Source organism: Erpetoichthys calabaricus, chromosome 1 (genome assembly GCF_900747795.2).
Source record: "Erpetoichthys calabaricus chromosome 1, fErpCal1.3, whole genome shotgun sequence".
Classification (NCBI taxonomy): domain Eukaryota; kingdom Metazoa; phylum Chordata; class Cladistia; order Polypteriformes; family Polypteridae; genus Erpetoichthys; species Erpetoichthys calabaricus.
Window position 1 is genome coordinate 90,858,746 of NC_041394.2, and position 21,277 is coordinate 90,880,022.

Genomic DNA, 21,277 nt, shown 5'->3' on the forward strand with positions numbered 1-21,277 from the left:
TGAAGCAAAAACATTAGCATTTAATGTTTTTATGAAACTGATACAGGACCCAGTCTTATCAAAAGTGGAATCAAACTTCCAGTTAAATATATTGGCTTTCTATTAAGGAATCAATGACAACAGTAAATTGCACTTCTATATCTTATAAACAACCCAGCTTGGTGGCACAGTAGTTAGGAGACAAATCACAGGATCAAATCATAGGCAGGACACTGTCTTTGTGAAGACTATATGTTTTTTCCAAGACTGAGTTTCACTTTTTCAACTTTTCTTCCACCATCCACAGTCATAAGAGTCACTCTAAGTAAGGGAGTTCTGCTTTAGTCCATTTGGCTACTCAGATTATACTTTGCTTTTTCTCAGCGAGGATGATATCATCTGCCACATCAGTGTTTAAATGTAAGAAACAGAAAGCAAAGCTCAGTTATAATTTCAACAGTGTTTTCTAAACTAGTGATTATTACACATTCAATCCTAACCTATGAAAATTAATTGCAAATTGTATATATTTTATAGGGGCTTTAAAATATATTTTTAGCATTATGTTAATAGTTGTTAGGAAAAAAAAAAGGTACAGTCGCATTCTTTATCTTTAGCGGACACAAATGCAAGCAGAAGATTCTAGCAGAAAAATGTTGACAGGTTCTATACAAAATCATGGAAAACTCAGACACGAGGCTCAAACTTTTAAAATCACTAATGCAATGGGTTAGGACATGAAGCAGACACTTTTCTGATTTTTTAAAATACCTTATGCAACTTATGTAAAATATTCTTCAGTATTATTTGTGGGAAAATTGACAGACTCACTTGAAATTGTCCTCTTTAATGTAACAGGTAGGGTATTCAAACCCACAATCCTCAGCATGCTGCTGCCAGCGAGGCTCATCAGTCTCCGATGTGAGGTACCGCTGACCCAAGCGGGTTTCAAATTCACGAAGATCTAACCATAGCTGGTAATCCTAGGGACAACATAAAGTGATTTTGCACTGTGCATGTGATTTACCATCCCAACAGCATCACACAACCTGGGACATGGGAGTGGCAGCTCTGGGAAGGGTCTAGCAAGATGGTATTCCCACACTATATTGAAAAATATGTTGAAGAATCAATTAATGTGAGATAAAAAGTATTTGTTTCTTATATGAAGTGTATTTAAAGGAACTTTAAGTAACAATACATTTTCTAGTAATATACTTAACTAGTTTTTTAGAGTGTTTTCCATACTTCTATTAAAAGCCTTTTTTATATGCTTATCTGCCATTTCAGCTGTTACACTTGTGTATTTGTATGATTTACATTTGTACCTTGAAACAACTTTGGAGATACAATTACAATTTCAATGATATTTCTTCTAGCAATTATACATTAAGAATAATACTCATCATACATTTTAAGTGGCATATGCTATAACTGGAATGATCCATTTGTTTTTTTTTTCCACTTAAACTTTGGTTGCTTACAATAATAGCTTTAAATGCTAAAATCTCTGGCATTATTTATATAACATTTTACATTAACAAAAGCTCTGCAATGGGTTTGCACCCTGTTCCAGATTGGTTACTGGTATGCACTGTATTCAATTTATAGGTATATTTCAGTATACTACAATAGCAGAAAGTTACATATTTCAAAATATATTACTGTACAATGTATTATATATTTTCATAATTATTTAAAGAATACATTTTATACTATTTTTAACTTTTAAATGAAAGCAAAAAAGTTGTGATGGATGGTGCACTATCAGTTTTTCTTTTAACTAAATCCAAAAAGTTAGAACGACACAGACAATAAAATTTACCTGAAGCCATGGGTGATTAAGTGCCTTAGATACACTATACCTCTTTTTGATTGTCACCTGCAGCAGATTATTGATCAGATCGATGGCTAAAAAAGTAAAATAAAACAAAATAAAAGCAATCACTGAATATCAAAGAGTCACATTTACACTTCACACAAAGTAAATCAGTAATACGAGTGCATAGGTGACAGACTGCCCGATTAGACAGTAAACCCCACTCTAAGATAAACTAGCTACATCATTTCAATAGACTGTAACAACCATTTGAATTTCAAGGCAATAATATATAATTTAATTCTGTACAGTTTTAGTTTTTAATCTACTTAAAATGTCCCTTACCCTTATATGAAATTTCCACCCATGGTATTTCTGGGTACATGAATGCTGCATTTTGAATCTGATCATTGACATCTTCTTCCTCATTGAAGGGGAAGGTGCCACTCAGGCTTACATACAGCACAACTCCCACTGACCACATGTCCAGAGAGCGGTTGTAGCCATGACTTTGGATCACTTCAGGTGCCAGGTAGGCTGGTGTACCAACAACTGAACGTCTGAATGACTTTTCCCCAATGATACGGGCAAACCCAAAGTCACATAACTTGATCTGAGAAATAAAGGACAAGGCAGTTATGCCTAGATATCCCACTTACCTATCGTTTCCCACTTGAGATATAGCATGACATTGCCTGTCAGCAAATGGAACAATGACACACTGACAGTCACATATTTATTTCTAAATATTTATAAAATATAAACGAGAACAGTTGTGACCTGTGGAAATGAGTCTGCAGTAGCCAGGAGAACATTTTCTGGTTTTAAATCACAATGAACAATGTTCTTGAAGTGCAAGTGCCTCAGAGCTTCTAGAATCTGTTAGAACACACAAAAATACCAGTTACACTTTATTATACTACACTCCCATCAAGCCAGTAAGAAAATCTAGAATACCCAAAGAAAAATCCATGTAGACACAAAGAATGTGCAAACTCCACCCAGAAGGTGACTAGACCAGGATCCGCACCTCTGTGCCACTCAAACCAAGGATCATATTATTTGAATAAAAACATAAATAATGTTTGTGGCTTTTGCTAGTTCTACAGTGTGACTTGATTTGGTATGCTGTCTTTTTTTCGTTGGTGCCTGTCAGGTGTTGAGATTTATTTTTATGCTCAAGTATGTTCTGGTTGATTGACTATGGGCTACGTTCTATTTTAATGAATTTTTTTTTAAAGGAGCAGGCCATTGAGCCCAAAGTAACTAACCAATTTTTTAGCCCATATTTTCATATTAATGTTTCACATTTTTAACTCCAAGGGTTCCTACTTTCACATTTCGTAGTAGCCTATCTCACATTCTGCATCTGTGGGTCTCTATGTGAAAAAGAGTTAACATTTGCAGACATGTACCAGACATTCTTGTTAAAGTAACTGTTGGCTTCTACCCTTAATGATAATTCTTTGCATTTATATAGCGCTTTTCTCACTACTCAAAGCGCTCAGCAATTGCAGGTTAAGGGCCTTGCTCAAGGGCCCAACAGAGCAGAGTCCTTATTGGCATTTACGGGATTTGAACCGGCAACCTTCCAATTGCCAGTGCAGATCCCTAGCCTCAGAGCCACCACTCCGCCTTCTAACTATATGTGTAACCTGAAACACTAATATTATCAATTATGCTTGTATGGTGATGAAACAATTCTGTTTTTTCAGTCTTTCTCTTGCATCTATCCCTGGGTCATGCAACTGTACTCCTACTGAAGACATCACATTGAACTCATATTTATGTACTGTATTCCTAATTTAACTCTGGACAGCTGATGCATTTTCTAATTTTCATTGTAGCTTTGCTCTTAATCACAGAGCAATACCTTTTCACTGTAAAGATTGTGATTTTTTTTTGTTAAATTTAAGGGTGACCAAGTTTACATTACTAAATTAAACATAGACTAATTAAAACTAACTAACAACATGACAATATAAATGTTATCCTTATAAGGTATGCTATCATTTAGTTGATTGGTTAATCCTTTCCAGTTGACTGTAAAATTCTACTTGCAGCAATCCAGTTGCTTTTTTTTTCACTGAATAGCTAGGCATAAGTTTTGTTGTTTCCACATAATGTGCAATTTGTTAAAATGTAGCATAAATATTTCCCACACAAATGCATCACAAAATGGGTCTGCATTCATGGTAAATCAGCCAGCTGAAAACTTTCTTTAATACAGATGGTCTGCAGAACAGAAAGAAGGAATTCTTGCAAGCATATGATTTTGCTATTAGATACAACAAACCTGTATGACCAGGAAGCGTGTGATCCTTTCAGGAAGGCGCCCCTTTTCACTCGACAGGATCATCTCTAGCATGTCACTGTGCAGTTTCTCCATGACAACAAAAATGAATTTGGGTGCTTCAAACATGCCTTCTAAGTGTACAACCCCAGGGTGTCTTAAATTCTGAAATTGTGGACAGTGAAGACAGTGAAGCCTGAGTTATTGACATTTTTCTATAGGCAGTTGCTGCTGATGCAGCATATGATCACTTCATTACTAACAAACTCATCTACAGTATATATTGGGTCACCAACATGGGAAGTCAACACTCTCTTTAGATCAAATTATGGTACTTGTGTACTAAATGGACGGCACTATTATCGTCACGCAAATCAGTGGGGCAGCTGCCCCGGTTGCTTAATTTTTGGAGTTTAAATTACAGTAATCCCTCCTCCATCGCGGGGGTTGCGTTCCAGAGCCACCCGCGAAATAAGAAAATCCGCGAAGTAGAAACCATATGTTTATATGATTATTTTTATATTGTCATGCTTAGGTCACAGATTTGCGCAGAAACACAGGAGGTTGTAGAGAGACAGGAACATTATTCAAACACTGCAAACAAACATTTGTCTCTTTTTCAAAAGTTTAAACTGTGCTCCATGACAAGACAGAGATCACAGTTCTGTCTCAATTAAAAGAATGCAAACATATCTTCCTCTTCAAAGGAGTGCGTGTCAGGAGCAGATCATGTCACAGAGATAGAGAAAAGCAAACAAATCAATAGGGCTGTTTGGCTTTTAAGTATGCGAAGCACCACGGCACAAAGCTGTTGAAGGCGGCAGCTCACACCCCCTCCGTCAGGAGCGGACAAAGAGAGAGAGAGAAAGAGATAGAGAGACAGAGTTTGTTTTTCAAGCAAAAATCAATATGTGCCCTTCGAGCTTTTAAGTATGCGAAGCACCGTGCAGCATGTCGTTTCAGGAAGCAGCTGCACAAAAGATAGCAACGTGAAGATAATCTTTCAGCATTTTTAAACGATAGGTGTGCGAACAGCCCCCCTGCTCAATCCCCCTACGTCAGGATCAGAGAAAGTCAGCGCAAGAGAAAGGGAAAAGTAAGCTGGGTAGCTTCTCAGCCATCTGCCAATAGCGTCCCTTGTATGAAATCAACTGGGCAAACCAACTGAGGAAGCATGTACCAGAAATTAAAAGACCCATTGTCCGCAGAAATCCGCGAAGCAGCAAAAAATCTGCGATATATATTTAAATATGCTTACATATAAAATCCGTGATGGAGTGAAGCCGCGAAAGGCGAAGCGCGATATAGCGAGGGATTACTGTATTAGACTGACCTACACCAACCACAAATACTAACCTTAAAGTTAGTTGGGGTGGAGCATAGTTGACTATAGGTCCCTAATGTTAATGTCCCCTTTGGGTCCCTAATGTTAAAAACAAAAATCCGATTTGCATCATGACAAGAGAAAAGGGTACTAGCCGTCCGTGCCATCCATTTAGTACACAAGTACCCAAATTACTTCCAAACTTATTCTTCTAGTTCTGAGATGCCAAAACACATCCCAAAAGCATGCTCAGAGTTTTCAATCATGAAGAAGTCAATCTGAGAGCATCAATTTCATAAAAAAAGATTCTGACCTATTAGTTACGTTAATGTTCAAATAGGTCACAGTGGGTTTTTCCCCTCTCAAGATTTATATACATACTGCACATTTACTGATCTAGAAGAGAGGAAACAAAACACTTTTAACCTAATTCTTACCAGAAATTAACTCAGGTTAAGTAATACATTTTTGATGATCATTCCTTTATACTGAAAGCAGACGAGACTTGGATTACCTGTAAAATGGCCACTTCATTTCTTAGCTGGCACTCCTGTCTGGTGGGAAATTTAGTCTTGTCAATTGCTTTGATGGCAACATCACGGCCTGTCTTCCTATGCTTACCTGAAAAGAAAATATCCTGTAAAATTGTACCTTATGTCAGGTAAAATACAGCGGGTACATTACGAGTCATCAGCACCTAAACAGCATGAAACTGATGGCCTAAAGAAACTAGAGGGGAAGATTTGATGGTTCATAAAAATAAACATACATTTCTTTGAATATGTATATGTTTTTGGGGTCTGTACGTATGTTTTTTCTTCAGCAATCAGATGTGTGTTTGTCCTGTATCCCTGGGTCATACAACTGTACTGCAACTTAAGACATCATAGTGAATTCATATTAATGTATGCCTAATTTAACTCTGGACAGCTGATGCATCTTCTAATTTTCATTGTAGCTTTGCTCTTAATCATGAGGAATACCTTCTAACTGTAAAGATTGCTTTTTTTTTGTTAAAATTAAGGGTGTCCCAGTTGTAATTATCCATCCATCCATTTTCCAACCCGCTGAATCCGAACACAGGGTCATGGGGGTCTGCTGGAGCCAATCCCAGCCAACACATGGCACAAGGCAGGAACCAATCCTGGGCAGGGTGCCAACCCACCGCAGCAGTTGTAATTACTGCTGCCTTATAACTAGAAGTGACTGATTTAAAATATCAGCCCAGTTACTGCCTATACAGTATGTAATATGTTTGTTTTCTATGTGTCTATTGCATGTGGAAATTTCTCCAGTTACCTCACTTTTTCTCACAGAAACTGACACATACTGTAGTTTCTCATTTCCGATTATAAGTTGGTCTGGTGTGCATGTGTGCTCTGAGAAGAACTGTGACTCTGTCTGCATATTGGCTCCTGAATTCATGCCTGGTGATGCTCAGATAGGCTCTCACTCCACATACATTGGATTGATCGGGTCAGTGGCTGAATAAATGGAGAGAAATTTACTTTCCAAATGACATACTGTTACATATCAGTAACAATTAGTACAAGTAATTGTCCAGTTTTTGCAGCTCATGTGTAGCAGGTGAGTACATTTACTAAACATGCAAACAGAGAAGGATTGAACATTGGGGAGCATTGCAAGATATCTTAGTAGCAAATAATCCAGATTGCTTAATTAGAGATATAATTAAAAGAACTACAGGCTGAATTTTTTTGTACAAAATAGTATATTAAGGCACACTGTCATTTAACAAGGTTAGGCTCTTGCTATTTCAGCAAAATCTATATAAAGTATTTCCAAGTTCATGTCTTGCACCTCCTGCTTTAAGAGTAGGTTAGGAACCTCCACAAGTCAGTATAAAGCAGTTTCGGTATAAGATTTGCATTGGGTGTGACGAGGATGGACAGGATTAGAAATGAGTACATTAGAGGGTCAGCTCAAGTTGGTCGGTTTACAGACAAAGTCAGAGAGGCGAGATTGCGTTGGTTTGGACATGTGCAGAGGAGAGATGCTGAGTATATTAGGAAAAAGATGCTAAGGACAGAGCTGCCAGGGAAGAGGAAAAGAGGAAGGCCTAAGCGAAGGTTTATGGATGTGGTGAGAGAGGACATGCAGATGATGGGTGTAACAGAACAAGACACGGAGGACAGAAAGATATGGAAGAAGATGATCCGCTGTGGTGACCCCTAACGGGAGCAGCCGAAAGACAAAGCAGAAGAAGAAGTACAGTATATGAGTAAATTAATTAAACAGAATCCATGGTCTAAGAGGAAGTTCTTTCAGAAGTTTTCTTACTCTTGTACTGGCAAAATTCATACACATACTGTACATGAACCGACTGTAATATTATACTGCAATTAATGATAGGCATACATACCAGAATGCTGCAACACCAAACTGAGAATTTACTGCTGACAGAAAGTAATGCCCTTTTCAACCCTTGACACATTAAAAACCATCTGTTTTCTAACCTGCTTATCCAGTTTAGGATCAAAAGATACTGGTTCCCAGCAACACTCACCATGAAATCTGGTGCTGTGAGTTTTAACAGCGCCCATGCACTAAATTCACACTTATAAAATTTTGGACCAACTCACCTCCATAGACAATTCCAAACTGTCCAGAACCAAGCACTTCATCTGGGAAAATCTGGTAAAATGTGTAAATGTTCTATGGAAAGAAAAAAGAAATATGAGACTGATGACGTTGTCTTTCACAGACACATAATGTATGTGCTTACAGTATGTGTATTGTAAAGGCCCCTCTTAACCAAAAAAAAACAACCAAATTTTCAATTTCAAAGCAGTGACCTCTCTCGCCTTTTGAAATTACAATGTTGATAGGACCGCATTCAGAATGCAATGCAGGCTTAAGACTCAAATATATTTAAAAAGAATATTAAGAAATCAAAGGAACCCTAAAAATGAAAGAAATAAATAGGAAAGTGAATGTAGTGGCTAAAACACTGCACTTTAAATAGCACATGGTATCTGGAATAATTACAACTTCCAACTCATTACGAGACCTGGTTGGGCTACTATTATAAAAAAAACATATAAACAACTGAAGTGAATGTTAATCTTGAGTAAACAATACAGCAGTCACTCAGTCAGTCATCATCCAACCCACTATATCCTAACACAGGGTCATTGGGGTCTGCTGGAGCCAATCCCAGCCAACACAGGGTGCAAGGCAGGAACAAATCCCGGGCATGGCGTCAGACCCACCACAGGGCACATGCACACACACACCCACACACTAGGGACAATTTAAGATCGCCAATGCATCTAACCTGCATGTCTTTGGAGTGTGGAAGGAAACCGGACCACCCGGAGGAATCCCACGCAGACACGGGGTGAACATGCAAACTCCACGAAGGGAGGACCCGGGAAGCGCAAATTGGCTTGCTATAAATTTATTACATAAAAACATGCTAAAGTGCAAATTGTACATGTAGTCTTAACATAAAACTACGTAGCAGACACAGAGATGTTCCAGTACTCTTTGCGGGTTTGGGTATACAAATGGTTAATTATCCTTTTGCCAAAATACAAAATCTAAGATTATAATCTAAAGGTCGGGGTACAGAATAATTTATGCACATGAATGAACTCGGAATTCACCCTGTTACAAATTATGATTTGGATATGAAAGCTACTGTGACAAATGCTAGTACTAACAGCTTAAAGAAACTGGGTTGGCTAACCAAAGTTAAACGTTAAATATTTACTGCCTTACCACATTTTCATGAGCTTGGACACTGGAACCTTTTAAAAGAAAAAAATATATAATGAAGTCACTTCAATCTTTGGCGCATAAAGTTTTGAAAAATCATTTAGAAAAAAAGACACACCTTTATTAAATATCTTTTTTAAACAGCATGTCACTGAGAGAAAGTATCTCAAATGCAAAACAAATAACAGAAGCACTTATCCATGGAAAGAATACATATTATTAGCAATCATAAAACCGTACAAGAAAAATGATGCAGGTAAATTAGGAGCAGCACATAATTGTGGAGCAGTGGTTGGCGCTGCTGTCTCATGGGGCAGGCGTCCACAGTTAGAAACTTGCGGAGTTTGCACAAACAGACACGTTCACCCCTACTTTACATATTCAAAAGATGTGCGTTGGGTTTAACGGCCAAGGGCTGAGAGTTGGTATGTGTGTGAGTGGCTCCAGCCATCTGTGACCCTGAATCGAGAATGTTATGTATGTAAAGCACAGGAAATGTCGCAGTGACAGTTTTAAGAAACTGTTTGGACTGGTTGCCTGTTAGGCTGATGCTGGAACTACTGGCGAACAAAGCTGCTTACACCGTTCGGAGAGGTGATCTTGTGCTGCAGAAGGGTTTGAACGTTTCTCAGCATCGCGTTTCCATCTGCACCTGTTCTTTCTTTTTATATCTCTTTTTCTAATCTAAAGGTTCTTGAAACAGGTCGAGAAATCACAGGCTTTAGCGCTGAACGTGGATTCTCAGTCGAGACGTGATGATGGAATGTTACGTGGCTGACCTCATAGGTGCCGCTGTCTGTGTTGTCTCGGCCACTGAACTCTGAGTCCGGCAACCACCGCTCCTGTGGTGACGTCACTGATTGCTTAACCGCTTGACGCAATCTCGCTTCTCTGCGCGCCTTTTTCAAACACTGACTGTAGTTGTCTGTTTCGTGTTTGTTTTCTGTCAAATAAAGCTCGCTTTTATTCGCAATTGTGTAAATACTAAGTGCGCGCGGTTTGTAATAGTGTGTAAACACGAATTGGAAAATTTGACCCGGGATGAATCGTTGCGATACCAAAGGTGCTCGAAGAAGTCATGGTGTCCCGCACGGCAGTAGTGGGAAAACCAAACAAACAACGGTATAAAACGCGAGTGATAAGAGCTTAATGGCCTGCCTTCAAGACGTCAGTCTGGGTTGAGTACGTATGCTCATTCTTTGTGTTTAATGTGATTTCTGTATTAGTAATTTAACATAATGGCACGGAAAAAAAACCTGAATTGCTGTCATTTGCCTCTCTTGGTGCAAACTGTATGGGAAAAATTCATGTTGAATTGTCAAGAATCTTAACAACTATCAATAACATTTTTCATGCTGTTTTAGAGGATAAACTGTATTTGAAATGTTTCAAAAACAGTAGCAGGCACGGCAGTGCTTTTAACATAAATAGGGGACATTTATCCAAAAATGTAGTGTCTTGTGATGGGATTTTTATCACGTGCCTCTTGTGGTGCTGGGCGATTCGTTCTTTTTGAGCGACTCTTTGGTGAATCATAGGAATCGGTTCAGTGGAGCTCAAAGGGACTAGTGCTAAAGTGCATGCGTGTCGTGACTTTTGAATGTCACTGCCGGATGTGTAAAGCGCATGCGTAACAGCTGCCAAAATCATAGTGATTCGATTCATTTCGTTCCGTTCAAAATGATTACAATCAGTGAATCACTGATTCGTTCACTATAAAAACAACAAGCTATATTCTAGTTTAAAGTCTAGAATAGTATCATAATTGTGTAACAACGTTAACCATCAAACAATACAAAAATATAAAACGCAAGCAACAAAATAAGTAATTCGCACATGATAATAATAATAATCCACTTTATTGAATTTTGACAATAAATACAATTTCAACAATAAATTAAAAAAAAAAACAATTGTACAAATAGAACCTTAGAATAGTGCACACATCACAGTAATACCGTTGAGAGCATTGAAATACGGCTAAATAAAATTATTTTTAGTTTTGGATTAATGTCCCGCAATATCCTTCATTTATATCCCACCCTTTCTGTTACAATCAGCTATACATATATCATCAGTGAACTGAACTACGATTCAAGGTACTGCGAGTCTCTTGTCTGCAGTTCAGTACACAAAGTGATTCCTTCTGTGAAACAGTTCAGTGTACTGTACTGGGAGTCAATTTTCTGCAGTTCGTTGCTCAGGTCAGTACATGAACTGATTCTTTAGTTTTCCTTCATCGTATATTTTTACTTTGAATTTATACTTTTAATTTAGTTTTTATTTCACAAAGACATTTCTATTTTATTTTTATATCTATTAGTTTCAGTTTTAGTAATTATGGCATGGAGCTCCTATGGAGTTTAGTTTTGTATTACAATCAGACAGAATTGTACACTTAACAGATTTGGATATGAGTTTAATGTTAGTGGAAGCTTACTGCACTACATGGTTTGCTATCTGGTTTTGTTTTTGTCTGATAAAAACAAGCATAACCAAAACCAGATACTGAATATGAACAATTTTACTCTATTTTATCATTTTTTATATATTTTCTATGTTATTTGTGCAGAACAAATCTGCGCTGACTGTTGGCACTTTTTATCTTTTTATTTTATTGCCAAGACTGGGTCAATTTGAAATGAAATTTAGGTGAATTTTAAGGTTTGAGGGTTTTTTACTCAAAATGTCAACAGCAAACAACATTTCTTGCTCCAAGACAATATGCTTATAATGTATGCCTTCCATATTGCATTCCAAAATCTCAAACACTGGGCTTTGTTATTTTCTACCAGCCATATTGATCTCTGATTCCATCTCAGGCAAAAACAATTTATAGACAGAATTTTGCTACCTGCAGGGCTGAAAAGATATAAAAAAAATCAGAAAATAGATTCTACTGTGTTCTGACAGGTGTGATCATGAAAATCACTGGAGGCTTAGGAAGAACAGGGGTCTTAGGCTTGAATCAGTGTGCAGACCCCACCTGGCTGTATTGAGGGAAACAAAGAAAAACAAGCATGTAGCATGCAGGTTAGGGGTGGTGAGACTTGAATAGCCCACAATAAGAACAGTCAGTTAGTCATTCATTTCCCAACCCGCTATATCCTAACACAGGGTCACGGGGGTCTGCTGGAGCCAATCTCAGCCAACATAGGGCGTAAGGCAGGAACAAATCCCCGGGCAGGGCGCCAGCCTACCGCAGACTATAAGAACAGTAAACCCTTAATGAGCAGAGTAAGAGCAGGTAATAGGAGTGTGGAGGGGCATAAAAACACTGAGACAGCGTCTGAGATTATTAACAATATATATATTATCTAAACCTGTTTATCCAAAGCAGGATGGCAGGAAACCTGGAGCCTACCCCAGCAGGTTTGGATGCAAGGCAGGAAAAATCCCTGGTATGCAATATGTATAATATGGCTGATGTTAAGAACAAAAAGAATATGATATTTCAACTATCTATTTTGAGAGAGAGAGAAACATTGAAAAAATGGGGACAAATATTTTAAAATATAATTCTGCTACTGGATTATTTTCACAATATCAGGCATTTTGAGCTGTGAATATGAACTAAAAAAGATAATGTAATAAATATAGAATAAATACAAAAACACATTAGTATGTTTAGTTTTTCACCAGTTGGCAGACTCTCTTCACCTAACTACCTGTAGTTCAGTAGAGACATTGCCAACTCAGGAATTTTACAAGGTTTGAATCACTTCGTTGTTAAACGATGTTTTTAAAGCAAAAGTGATTGGTCTGTAACAATATGCTGATCTTGTATGTTGACAGTCTCTTGATCAGTGTCGTTTTATTTTCAAAAATTGGGAGTGGTCTCCCCTCGACTTTCTTGTATACTCAGATATGTGGATAGATATTTGAGGAGTAAACTTCAAGACAATGTGTATATTTTTATATTATGTACATAAAGAACCATCAACAACAAATCAAATCAAATTAATAATATATTGAACCATTATTATAAAAGTAAAGTTGAATAAGTTGGACTCTGCAGCTGCATGAATAAACAAAAATCTAGTATGTGTCCAGGTAAAGCACCACTTCCAGTTGATGGATTTGGCCCAAAAGTTAATACAGATCTAAAATTTTGGTTTAACAAACACATGCCAAATTTCATCCATCTATGTCATTGCGATTTTGAGTTGTCGTGTTTACACACACACAGACATACACACAGAGAGACAGTTCCAAAAAACATCATTTTCAGACTCAGGGAGGTCTAAAACGTCAAGATTCATCAAAATCTCGAAGTTGAATTTTTTCATGATTACTATCTCTGTGCTGAATATACAAGAAAATAAAAACTATTTCTCCTGTGCAAAGTGGCAGGTGAATTACTGTCAACAAAAAGCAGGCACCTGAGAAATAAACTGAAACGTTACTCACTCGTGATTTTCAGTGTCCATATGGTAAAGGTTTTGTTGACCAGCACATTACAGTTTCAGGTGTTTGAATTACATCTTGATATACAACATGCTATTTCACACGCTTTACGCACCCGTAGTCAGCTTGCTGTGTCACCACAAATGCTGTGTGAACACCCACCCTCTGTCACCATCCTCCATTCACTGGATGAATTTATGTGGGCGGCTCATGGTGGATGACTTTCTGTTTTAGAATTAAAAGTTACAAGGGTTAAAGACTAATGGCAAGAATATTCTTTCAAAACTAAAAATATTTTTAGTAAATTATTATTTTATTTCAGTTAGTCTTTCTAGCTACTTTAATAATTTTGTTTAGTTTTAGTTTTTCATTTCAGTTTTGTTAATTATTTTATTTCAGTTTATGAAAATGTTTTTTTTAAATAATAGTTTCAGTTTTGATTTTAGTTATTGTTAACTATAATAACCTTGCTGAGATGGTCATAGTCACTTAATCAAAGTGGACTGCTCAGTGGGAGGTGCTTGGTGTCATCTACCAAGTCAGTCACTGGCTAGTTGTCGTCATGACCTTTTTGCTGAAACAATTTACTGATAGGCTATTTTCCAAAGATAGCAACCATTTAAGTGACATTAAGATGATAGCTCCAGATTGTTGCGGAATGCAAAATAAAGTGTAGCACACACTGCACATGCCTCGAAAAGATTTGTTCTTTAATGTCAGTGAACCAGTACATTTGTTAATAGTAATGATACATTTTATTTATATAGCACCTTTCCCATGCTCAAGAGACAAAGACAAGTACAAAAGAACTAGTTTGTTTGTTCACTGCACATCACTACTAAATCATGAGTCTTGACTCGTTTGATTCAGGAACGACTCACTTCCCCGAGAATCAGTCTAACGCTTCATTCAATTTGTGACGGAATTGTTAACAAGTTTCAAACTTCTCATTCACTTGTGATTCTGTAATGCACCGTCTAATTTTAATTATGCATCTTAAATGTGTTATTTTTTGTTTGTTTTTGATATACTTTATTAATTCCAAAGGGGTAATTGTCTTTTCATTTGACCTTTTGGAGGTCAGAGCGCAGGGTCATCCATTGTACAGCGCCCTGGAACAATTTTCAGGTTAAGAGCCTTGCTTAAGGTCCAGCTGAGTAAGATCCATTCTGGCAGTAACGGGATTTTGAATTGGCAACTTTCCAGATTCTAGCACAGATCCTTAGTTTCAGAGGCATCACTCCACCATAATTAAATTTTATTATCAAGCTTTGTGTACTAAAACAGGGCAACGGCATATGAATTATCATATAAAACAAATAATGAATAATATGTATATGTAATTAATGCCATATTTATAGATAATAAATATAAATTAGCAAGCAGTACTATTAATTATGTATTTATATACACACATATGTACAGTGCATCCGGAAAGTATTCACAGCACATCACTTTTTCCACATTTTGTTATGTTACAGCCTTATTCCAAAATGGATTAGATTAATTTTTTTCCTCAGAATTCTACACACAACACCCCATAATGACAACGTGAAAAAAGTTTACTTGAGATTTTTGCAAATTTATTAAAAATAAAAAAAATTGAGAAAGCACATGTACATAAGTATTCACAGCCTTTGCCATGAAGCTCAAAATTGAGCTCAGGTGCATCCTGTTTCCCCTGATCATCCTTGACATGTTTCTGCAGCTTAATTGGAGTCCAACTGTGGTAAATTCAGTTGATTGGACATGATTTGGAAAGGCACACACCTGTCTATATAAGGTCCCACAGTTGACAGTTCATGTCAGAGCACAAACTAAGCATGAAGTCAAAGGAATTGTCTGTAGACCTCCGAGACAGGATTGTCTCGAGGCACAAATCTGGGGAAGGTTACAGAAAAATTTCTGCTGCTTTGAAGGTCCCAATGAGCACAGTGGCCTCCATCATCTGTAAGTCGAAGAAATTCGAAACCACCAGGACTCTTCCTAGAGCTGGCCGGCCATCTAAACTGAGCGATCGGGAGAGAAGGGCCTTAGTCAGGGAGGTGACCAAGAACCCGATGGTCACTCTGTCAGAGCTCCAGAGGTCCTCTGTGGAGAGAGGAGAACATTCCAGAAGGACAACCATCTCTGCAGCAATCCACCAATCAGGCCTGTAAGGTAGAGTGGCCAGACGGAAGCCACACCTTAGTAAAAGGCACATGGCAGCCTGCCTGGAGTTTGCCAAAAGACACCTGAAGGACTCTCAGACCATGAGAAAGAAAATTCTCTGGTCTGATGAGACACAGATTGAACTCTTTGGTGTGAATGCCAGGCGTCACGTTTGGAGGAAACCAGGCACCGCTCATCACCAGGCCAATACCATCCCTACAGTGAAGCATGGTGGTGGCAGCATCATGCTGTGGGGATGTTTTTCAGCGGCAGGGACTGGGAGACTAGTAAGGATAAAGGGAAATATGACTGCAGCAATTAGGGATGCACCGATACCACTTTTTTGGAAAACGAGTACGAGTACTTGCATTTCAGTACTCGCCGATACCGAGTACTTGCCAATACCGAGTACTTAATAAAAACATGATTTAAATTTACAGGTAACAGCTTTAGTCATATAATTTAACAAAAAAAAACAAGAAACTCTCGTCTATCCACTGGGAGGTTAGGCTAATTAGCGACACGGGGCTAACACTGCTTGTCCAAATATCCGTGGTGAAACTAAACGCAGAGGAGGCTTGCAGTAGGCTGTGGATATGTTTTTTCACGGAGTCGTGTAGTTTAGGCAGCTCCGTGTCAGTCATGTAGCGGCGGCTTGGGATATCATATCTGGGCTCCAGAACATGGAGGAGACGTAGGAATCCCACATTTTCTACCTCCGAGAGTGGCTGGTCACTCAATGCAATGTACTCGATAATTGCCTGTGTTATTTTCACAGCACGTGGATTGTCTCTGGACATTTTCTCTCATCTTGCAAGAGTTTGCTGCAGTGTGGGTTGTGTTGGTTTAGAAGCGTGGGTAAACTCTTTGTACTCGTTGTCGTGTTTGGATTTTAGGTGCTTGATTAAATTACTTGTGTTAAATGCGCTACCTTTTGAGCCTCCTCTGGACAATTTCGCTGAGCACAATTTGCAGTCTGCCTTTGTTTTGTCATCTTCATTCACTTTGAAATAGTTCCACACGGCTGACATGTCTCGCCTCACCTTGCCTTCTCCCCGCTCTGAGCTGCAGCCTTGGCCTGGGGGCGGGCACTCGGCGTCTGTGATTAACCCCTTACACGCCGCTCAAACATAGACATTTCTCAGACCGTGGTATCGGTCCCCGGTATCGGGGGACTTTTAACGAGTACGAGTACTTTAGAAAATGTGGTATCGAGGCCGATACCAGATACCCGTTTCGGTATCGGTGCATCCCTAGCAGCAATGTACAGAGACATCCTGGATGAAAACCTGCTCCAGAGCGCTCTTGACCTCAGACTGGGGCGACGGTTCATCTTTCAGCAGGACAACGATCCTAAGCACACAGCCAAGATATCAAAGGAGTGGCTTCAGGACAACTCTGTGAATGTCCTTGAGTGGCCCAGCCAGAGCCCAAACTTGAATCTGATTGAACACCTCTGGAGAGATCTTAAAATGGCTGTGCACTGATGCTTCCCATCCAACCTGATGGAGCTTGAGAGGTGCTGCACAGAGGAATGGGCGAAACTGGCCAAGGATAGGTGTGCCAAGCTTGTGGCATCATATTCAAAAAGACTTGAGGCTGTAATTGCTGCCAAAGGTGCATCGACAAAGTATTGAGCAAAGGCTGTGAATACTTATGTACATGTGATTTCTCAGTTTTTTTATTTTTAATAAATTTGCAAAAATCTCGAGTAAACTTTTTTCACGTTGTCATTATGGCATGTTGTGTGTAGAATTCTGGGGGAAAAAATGAATTTAATTCATTTTGGAATAAGGCTGTAACATAACAAAATGTGGGAAAAGTGATGCGCTGTGAATACTTTCCGGATGCACTGTACATATATGTGAAATTAATATAAAAATTATTAAATTATATATTTGTGAAGCGATCAAAGCCACAGAACTATAGTAATAAACTATCCTGAAAAATGAATAAAATAATATAAGAAATCCATTCACTTAAATGGATAGTTCAAAAGAATCGATTCATTAAATTGAATCAAAAAGCCCATTACTACTCTCCAAAAGAAAGCACTACAGGCTGGCAAAATTATAATACCTACAGCAATCTACAGTGCCACTTTCAAAAACCGAATTAACCAACATTTTCTTTTGGCTGTTCATAACAAGACAGTAATTAATTAATTTCAAAATAGGATAGTGTGTGTTGCCTATCTTGGTTTCCATCCTTCATCCATCCTCTAAATTTGCTTAGTCAGAGTAGAGTCATGGGAAAACTTAAGCCTACCCCAGTAAAGATATGGCACAACACAGGAATAATCCTTATGCAGGGTGCCAGCCCATAATAGGGTGAAAACACACACACACACACACATCGTGGGCCAATTTAGCATTGTCAGTCCACTTAAGCTACATGTCTTTGGTTGTGGTTTTCCTCCAGTTATGTCTCACAGTCCAAACTCCACACAGGGAGCACCTTGAACTTCAACAGTCTCCTTGTGGGGAGGCACCAGTGCTATCACGATAATATTTACATGGCTTGAAATTTTTCTGTGTGCCTGTGCAAGTCTGATGCAGTAAATTCAGCTGTATTATGCACATTTCCAGGTGTTTCAACACAAATGTCTTGGATTAAACATGAATTATAGATGGATGTCCTTTGTGAGTAATGCCATTGTGGTAAGCATTAGTTTGGGGGAAGAGTAAACATCAAGTGTGCTGCAAACCTGTGGCACAAGGTGTAACAAAGAATTGTAGTATGCAATCTTTTTTTGCTTCCACAACATTTGTGTTGACTTGATGTACTTGTTGTATATTGTATTGGACTTGGAATACGAGGAGTATAAGAGAGAAACTGTGTAGTGGTGAAAAGAATGCATAAACGTGGGAATTTCTCTTTATTAATGGACACTTATGCCAACGAGAGATGAGTACTTGACTTAAACTCACATTTATCAGATCGCTGTCTTGTTTCTTGCTGGATGCTAGACAGGTTACATTGCTGTATTTTATTGGGGCACTCATGCAGTGAATTTTCGCTGATCTTCCTGGAGACAAACATACATAAGAACAGACTGAAGCTGCCATAAGCCAATGTCACATTACATGACTTCAGGCCATAGGGCATGTCAGACTTGGTGACAAAAATTGATGATCTTCTCAATGGACCATATCAATTTACACCACTAGTAATCACTGGACATGTCAAATTACCTCACTATGTGATAATTGTCCTGTACAGTTTCACATTTTGTAAGCTCGCTGTCTTTTCTAACAGCCTATAATGTGCAGGCAGGAAAATGTTATAAAGAACAATGTCTAAATTATATAATTGAAGGAAATGTGGAAGCATTGTTGGGAAGGAAAATGTTTTGATTTAAATATTCTTAAAGTGGAAGATACTGTACAAGTAGTGGAGCCATCGGAGCCATTCAGAGAGAGTTAAGTGGCTAGCAAGAGAAAAAATGTCTCTCTCTTTAAAGGTTTAGGGTAGATCAAAGGTTATATTTACTAAGTCACTGTAGATGAAAAGGTTTCAGCAGCAGCTCAAAGTCTGAGGTGAGTACCTTACCTCAGGGGTCCCCAACCCCCGGTCCGCGGCCCACTACCGGGCCGCAGCCGTCTGACAGCCGGGCCGTGAGAGAACTGCCGGCAACGGAGACTCACTCAGACTTTTCAGAACGCTAGGCGGGCGAGGCTTTGCAGCGGCGCAGAGAGAGGAGAGAGACTATGAGGGGCCAAACAGGCCATACATCATATATTTCTGTGTGTAATCTATTGGTAAGAGACCGAGGTGAGAGAGTATTACAACAAAGTATTTTTATGGTCCCGACAGTTTCCCCATATGACACGAGTCTATAGAAATCGCGTTACTACGAAGTACATTCAGCAGATGCTTTCATTACAACGAAGTGACCTTGAAATGCTTGAACAATCACCCACAGAGCAGTTAGATCTGTGGTCGTAGCTCAGTTGTGCACGTTTGCACAACGATCCCCAAACAGAAACATTGTAAAAAAAAATGTCTCTTTCTTCGAACTTTCCTCGTACTGTTTTTTTTTTTTTTTTGCTGTTTTTGTTTTCTGTGGTTTTCGGTGATACCTTTTGCTTATTGCTTGTCAACATTTGAAAAACACCCATTGGAATTTAACTCATTGTCACCCTCCTATAGAAATGGCAGACACGAAAAAAACATAGCAGTGTTAATATTTGTGATGTGCAATCTGTTGGAATGGCAAATGCAAAGCATATGTCTTTGTTATATGCAAAAAAAGAAAATAATCTCGGGTTGCAAACGTATGCGAACTGCTTAATAACTTAATAATAATAGAAATGTTATGTAAATTGTGAATAAAACTGCCCAACCCACATTGAAGAGAGCACATAAAACTGAACCTTGTCTGGTATTACAAATTAGATGTGCCAACAGTAGAGATCAGTGACATGGGTTCATTAGGACTGGGAACAGTATTGTCTCAAACACAAGATGATGTATAGAACAAAACCTCAGGTTATGCTAGTCTCTGACTGACCCCATCAGAGAGGTGTTATTTACAAATAGAGCATAAAGCTTTGAGTTGTGCAACATTACTGACACCCAGGATGCAAAGACTTGGGTTGATATTATAGCCATAGCTTTACAAAATTGAGCATATAGTAGGAAATACCAATTTTGCAGATCAGCTGTTATGTCTTTCTTTTAAATGACAAAAAGCACATAATGATTATGTACAAACTTCTGTTAATAGAATGCTTTCAGTCAGTGCTTATGCACTGCAGGCATTGACATTTAAGGATGTTAAAATGCCACCAAAGAAGACGGTAATGTAAAAATGTTAATTTCTGTTGTTTTTTTTGGGGGGGGGGGGGCAGTGACCTAATCCAATTTCAGGAGAGGACTGTGTTACCAAAAATAAAAGTCAGAAAAGTACTGGAAATAATTGATTGGACACATCATTTGTGGTACATACAAAACAGTACCCGAGGACATGGACAATGATGTTGAGACTGATAAGCAAATGTTTCACATGTTTGTTAAATTTGCCAATGTGTAAGGATCAATCAATCTATTCACCCACTTGAATTATTTTCAAGGCCTTGGACAAAATTAGGCATTGACCTGGTAGGTCCCATTCAGAATGACTACATACAGTGCATCCGGAAAGTATTCACATCACTTTTTCCACATTTTGTTATGTTACAGCCTTATTCCAAAATGGATTAAATTCATTTTTTTTCCTCAGAATTCTACACACAACACCCCATAATGACAACTTGAAAAAAGTTTACTTGAGGTTTTTGCAAATTTATTAAAAATAAAAAAAATTGATAAAGCACATGTACATAAGTATTCACAGCCTTTGCCATGAAGCTCAGAATTGAGCTCAGGTGCATCCTGTTTCCCCTGATCATCCTTGAGATGTTTCTGCAGCTTAATGGGAGTCCACCTGTGGTAAATTCAGTTGATTGGACATGATTTGGAAAGGCACACACTTGTCTATATAAGGTCCCACAGTTGACAGTTCATGTCAGAGCACAAACCAAGCATGAAGTCAAAGGAATTGTCTGTAGACCTCCGAGAC

General features: G+C 38.4%; 1 protein-coding gene across 1 annotated transcript in view; it reads right to left on the reverse strand.

The window, feature by feature from the left end:
• LOC114646512 (serine/threonine-protein kinase D3-like) overlaps positions 1–21,277 on the reverse strand; it is a 48,330-nt gene continuing 27,053 nt past the window's right edge. Inside the window, exons 11-19 of the mRNA XM_051922108.1 lie at positions 9,160–9,188; positions 8,019–8,091; positions 5,930–6,036; positions 4,095–4,256; positions 2,579–2,677; positions 2,144–2,411; positions 1,805–1,890; positions 811–962; positions 1–378 (exon numbers count right to left, since the gene is read on the reverse strand). Of these exons, the coding sequence (XP_051778068.1) occupies positions 375–378; positions 811–962; positions 1,805–1,890; positions 2,144–2,411; positions 2,579–2,677; positions 4,095–4,256; positions 5,930–6,036; positions 8,019–8,091; positions 9,160–9,188 (980 nt within the window). The 3' untranslated portion in view covers positions 1–374. The remainder of the gene's footprint in view (positions 379–810; positions 963–1,804; positions 1,891–2,143; positions 2,412–2,578; positions 2,678–4,094; positions 4,257–5,929; positions 6,037–8,018; positions 8,092–9,159; positions 9,189–21,277) is intronic.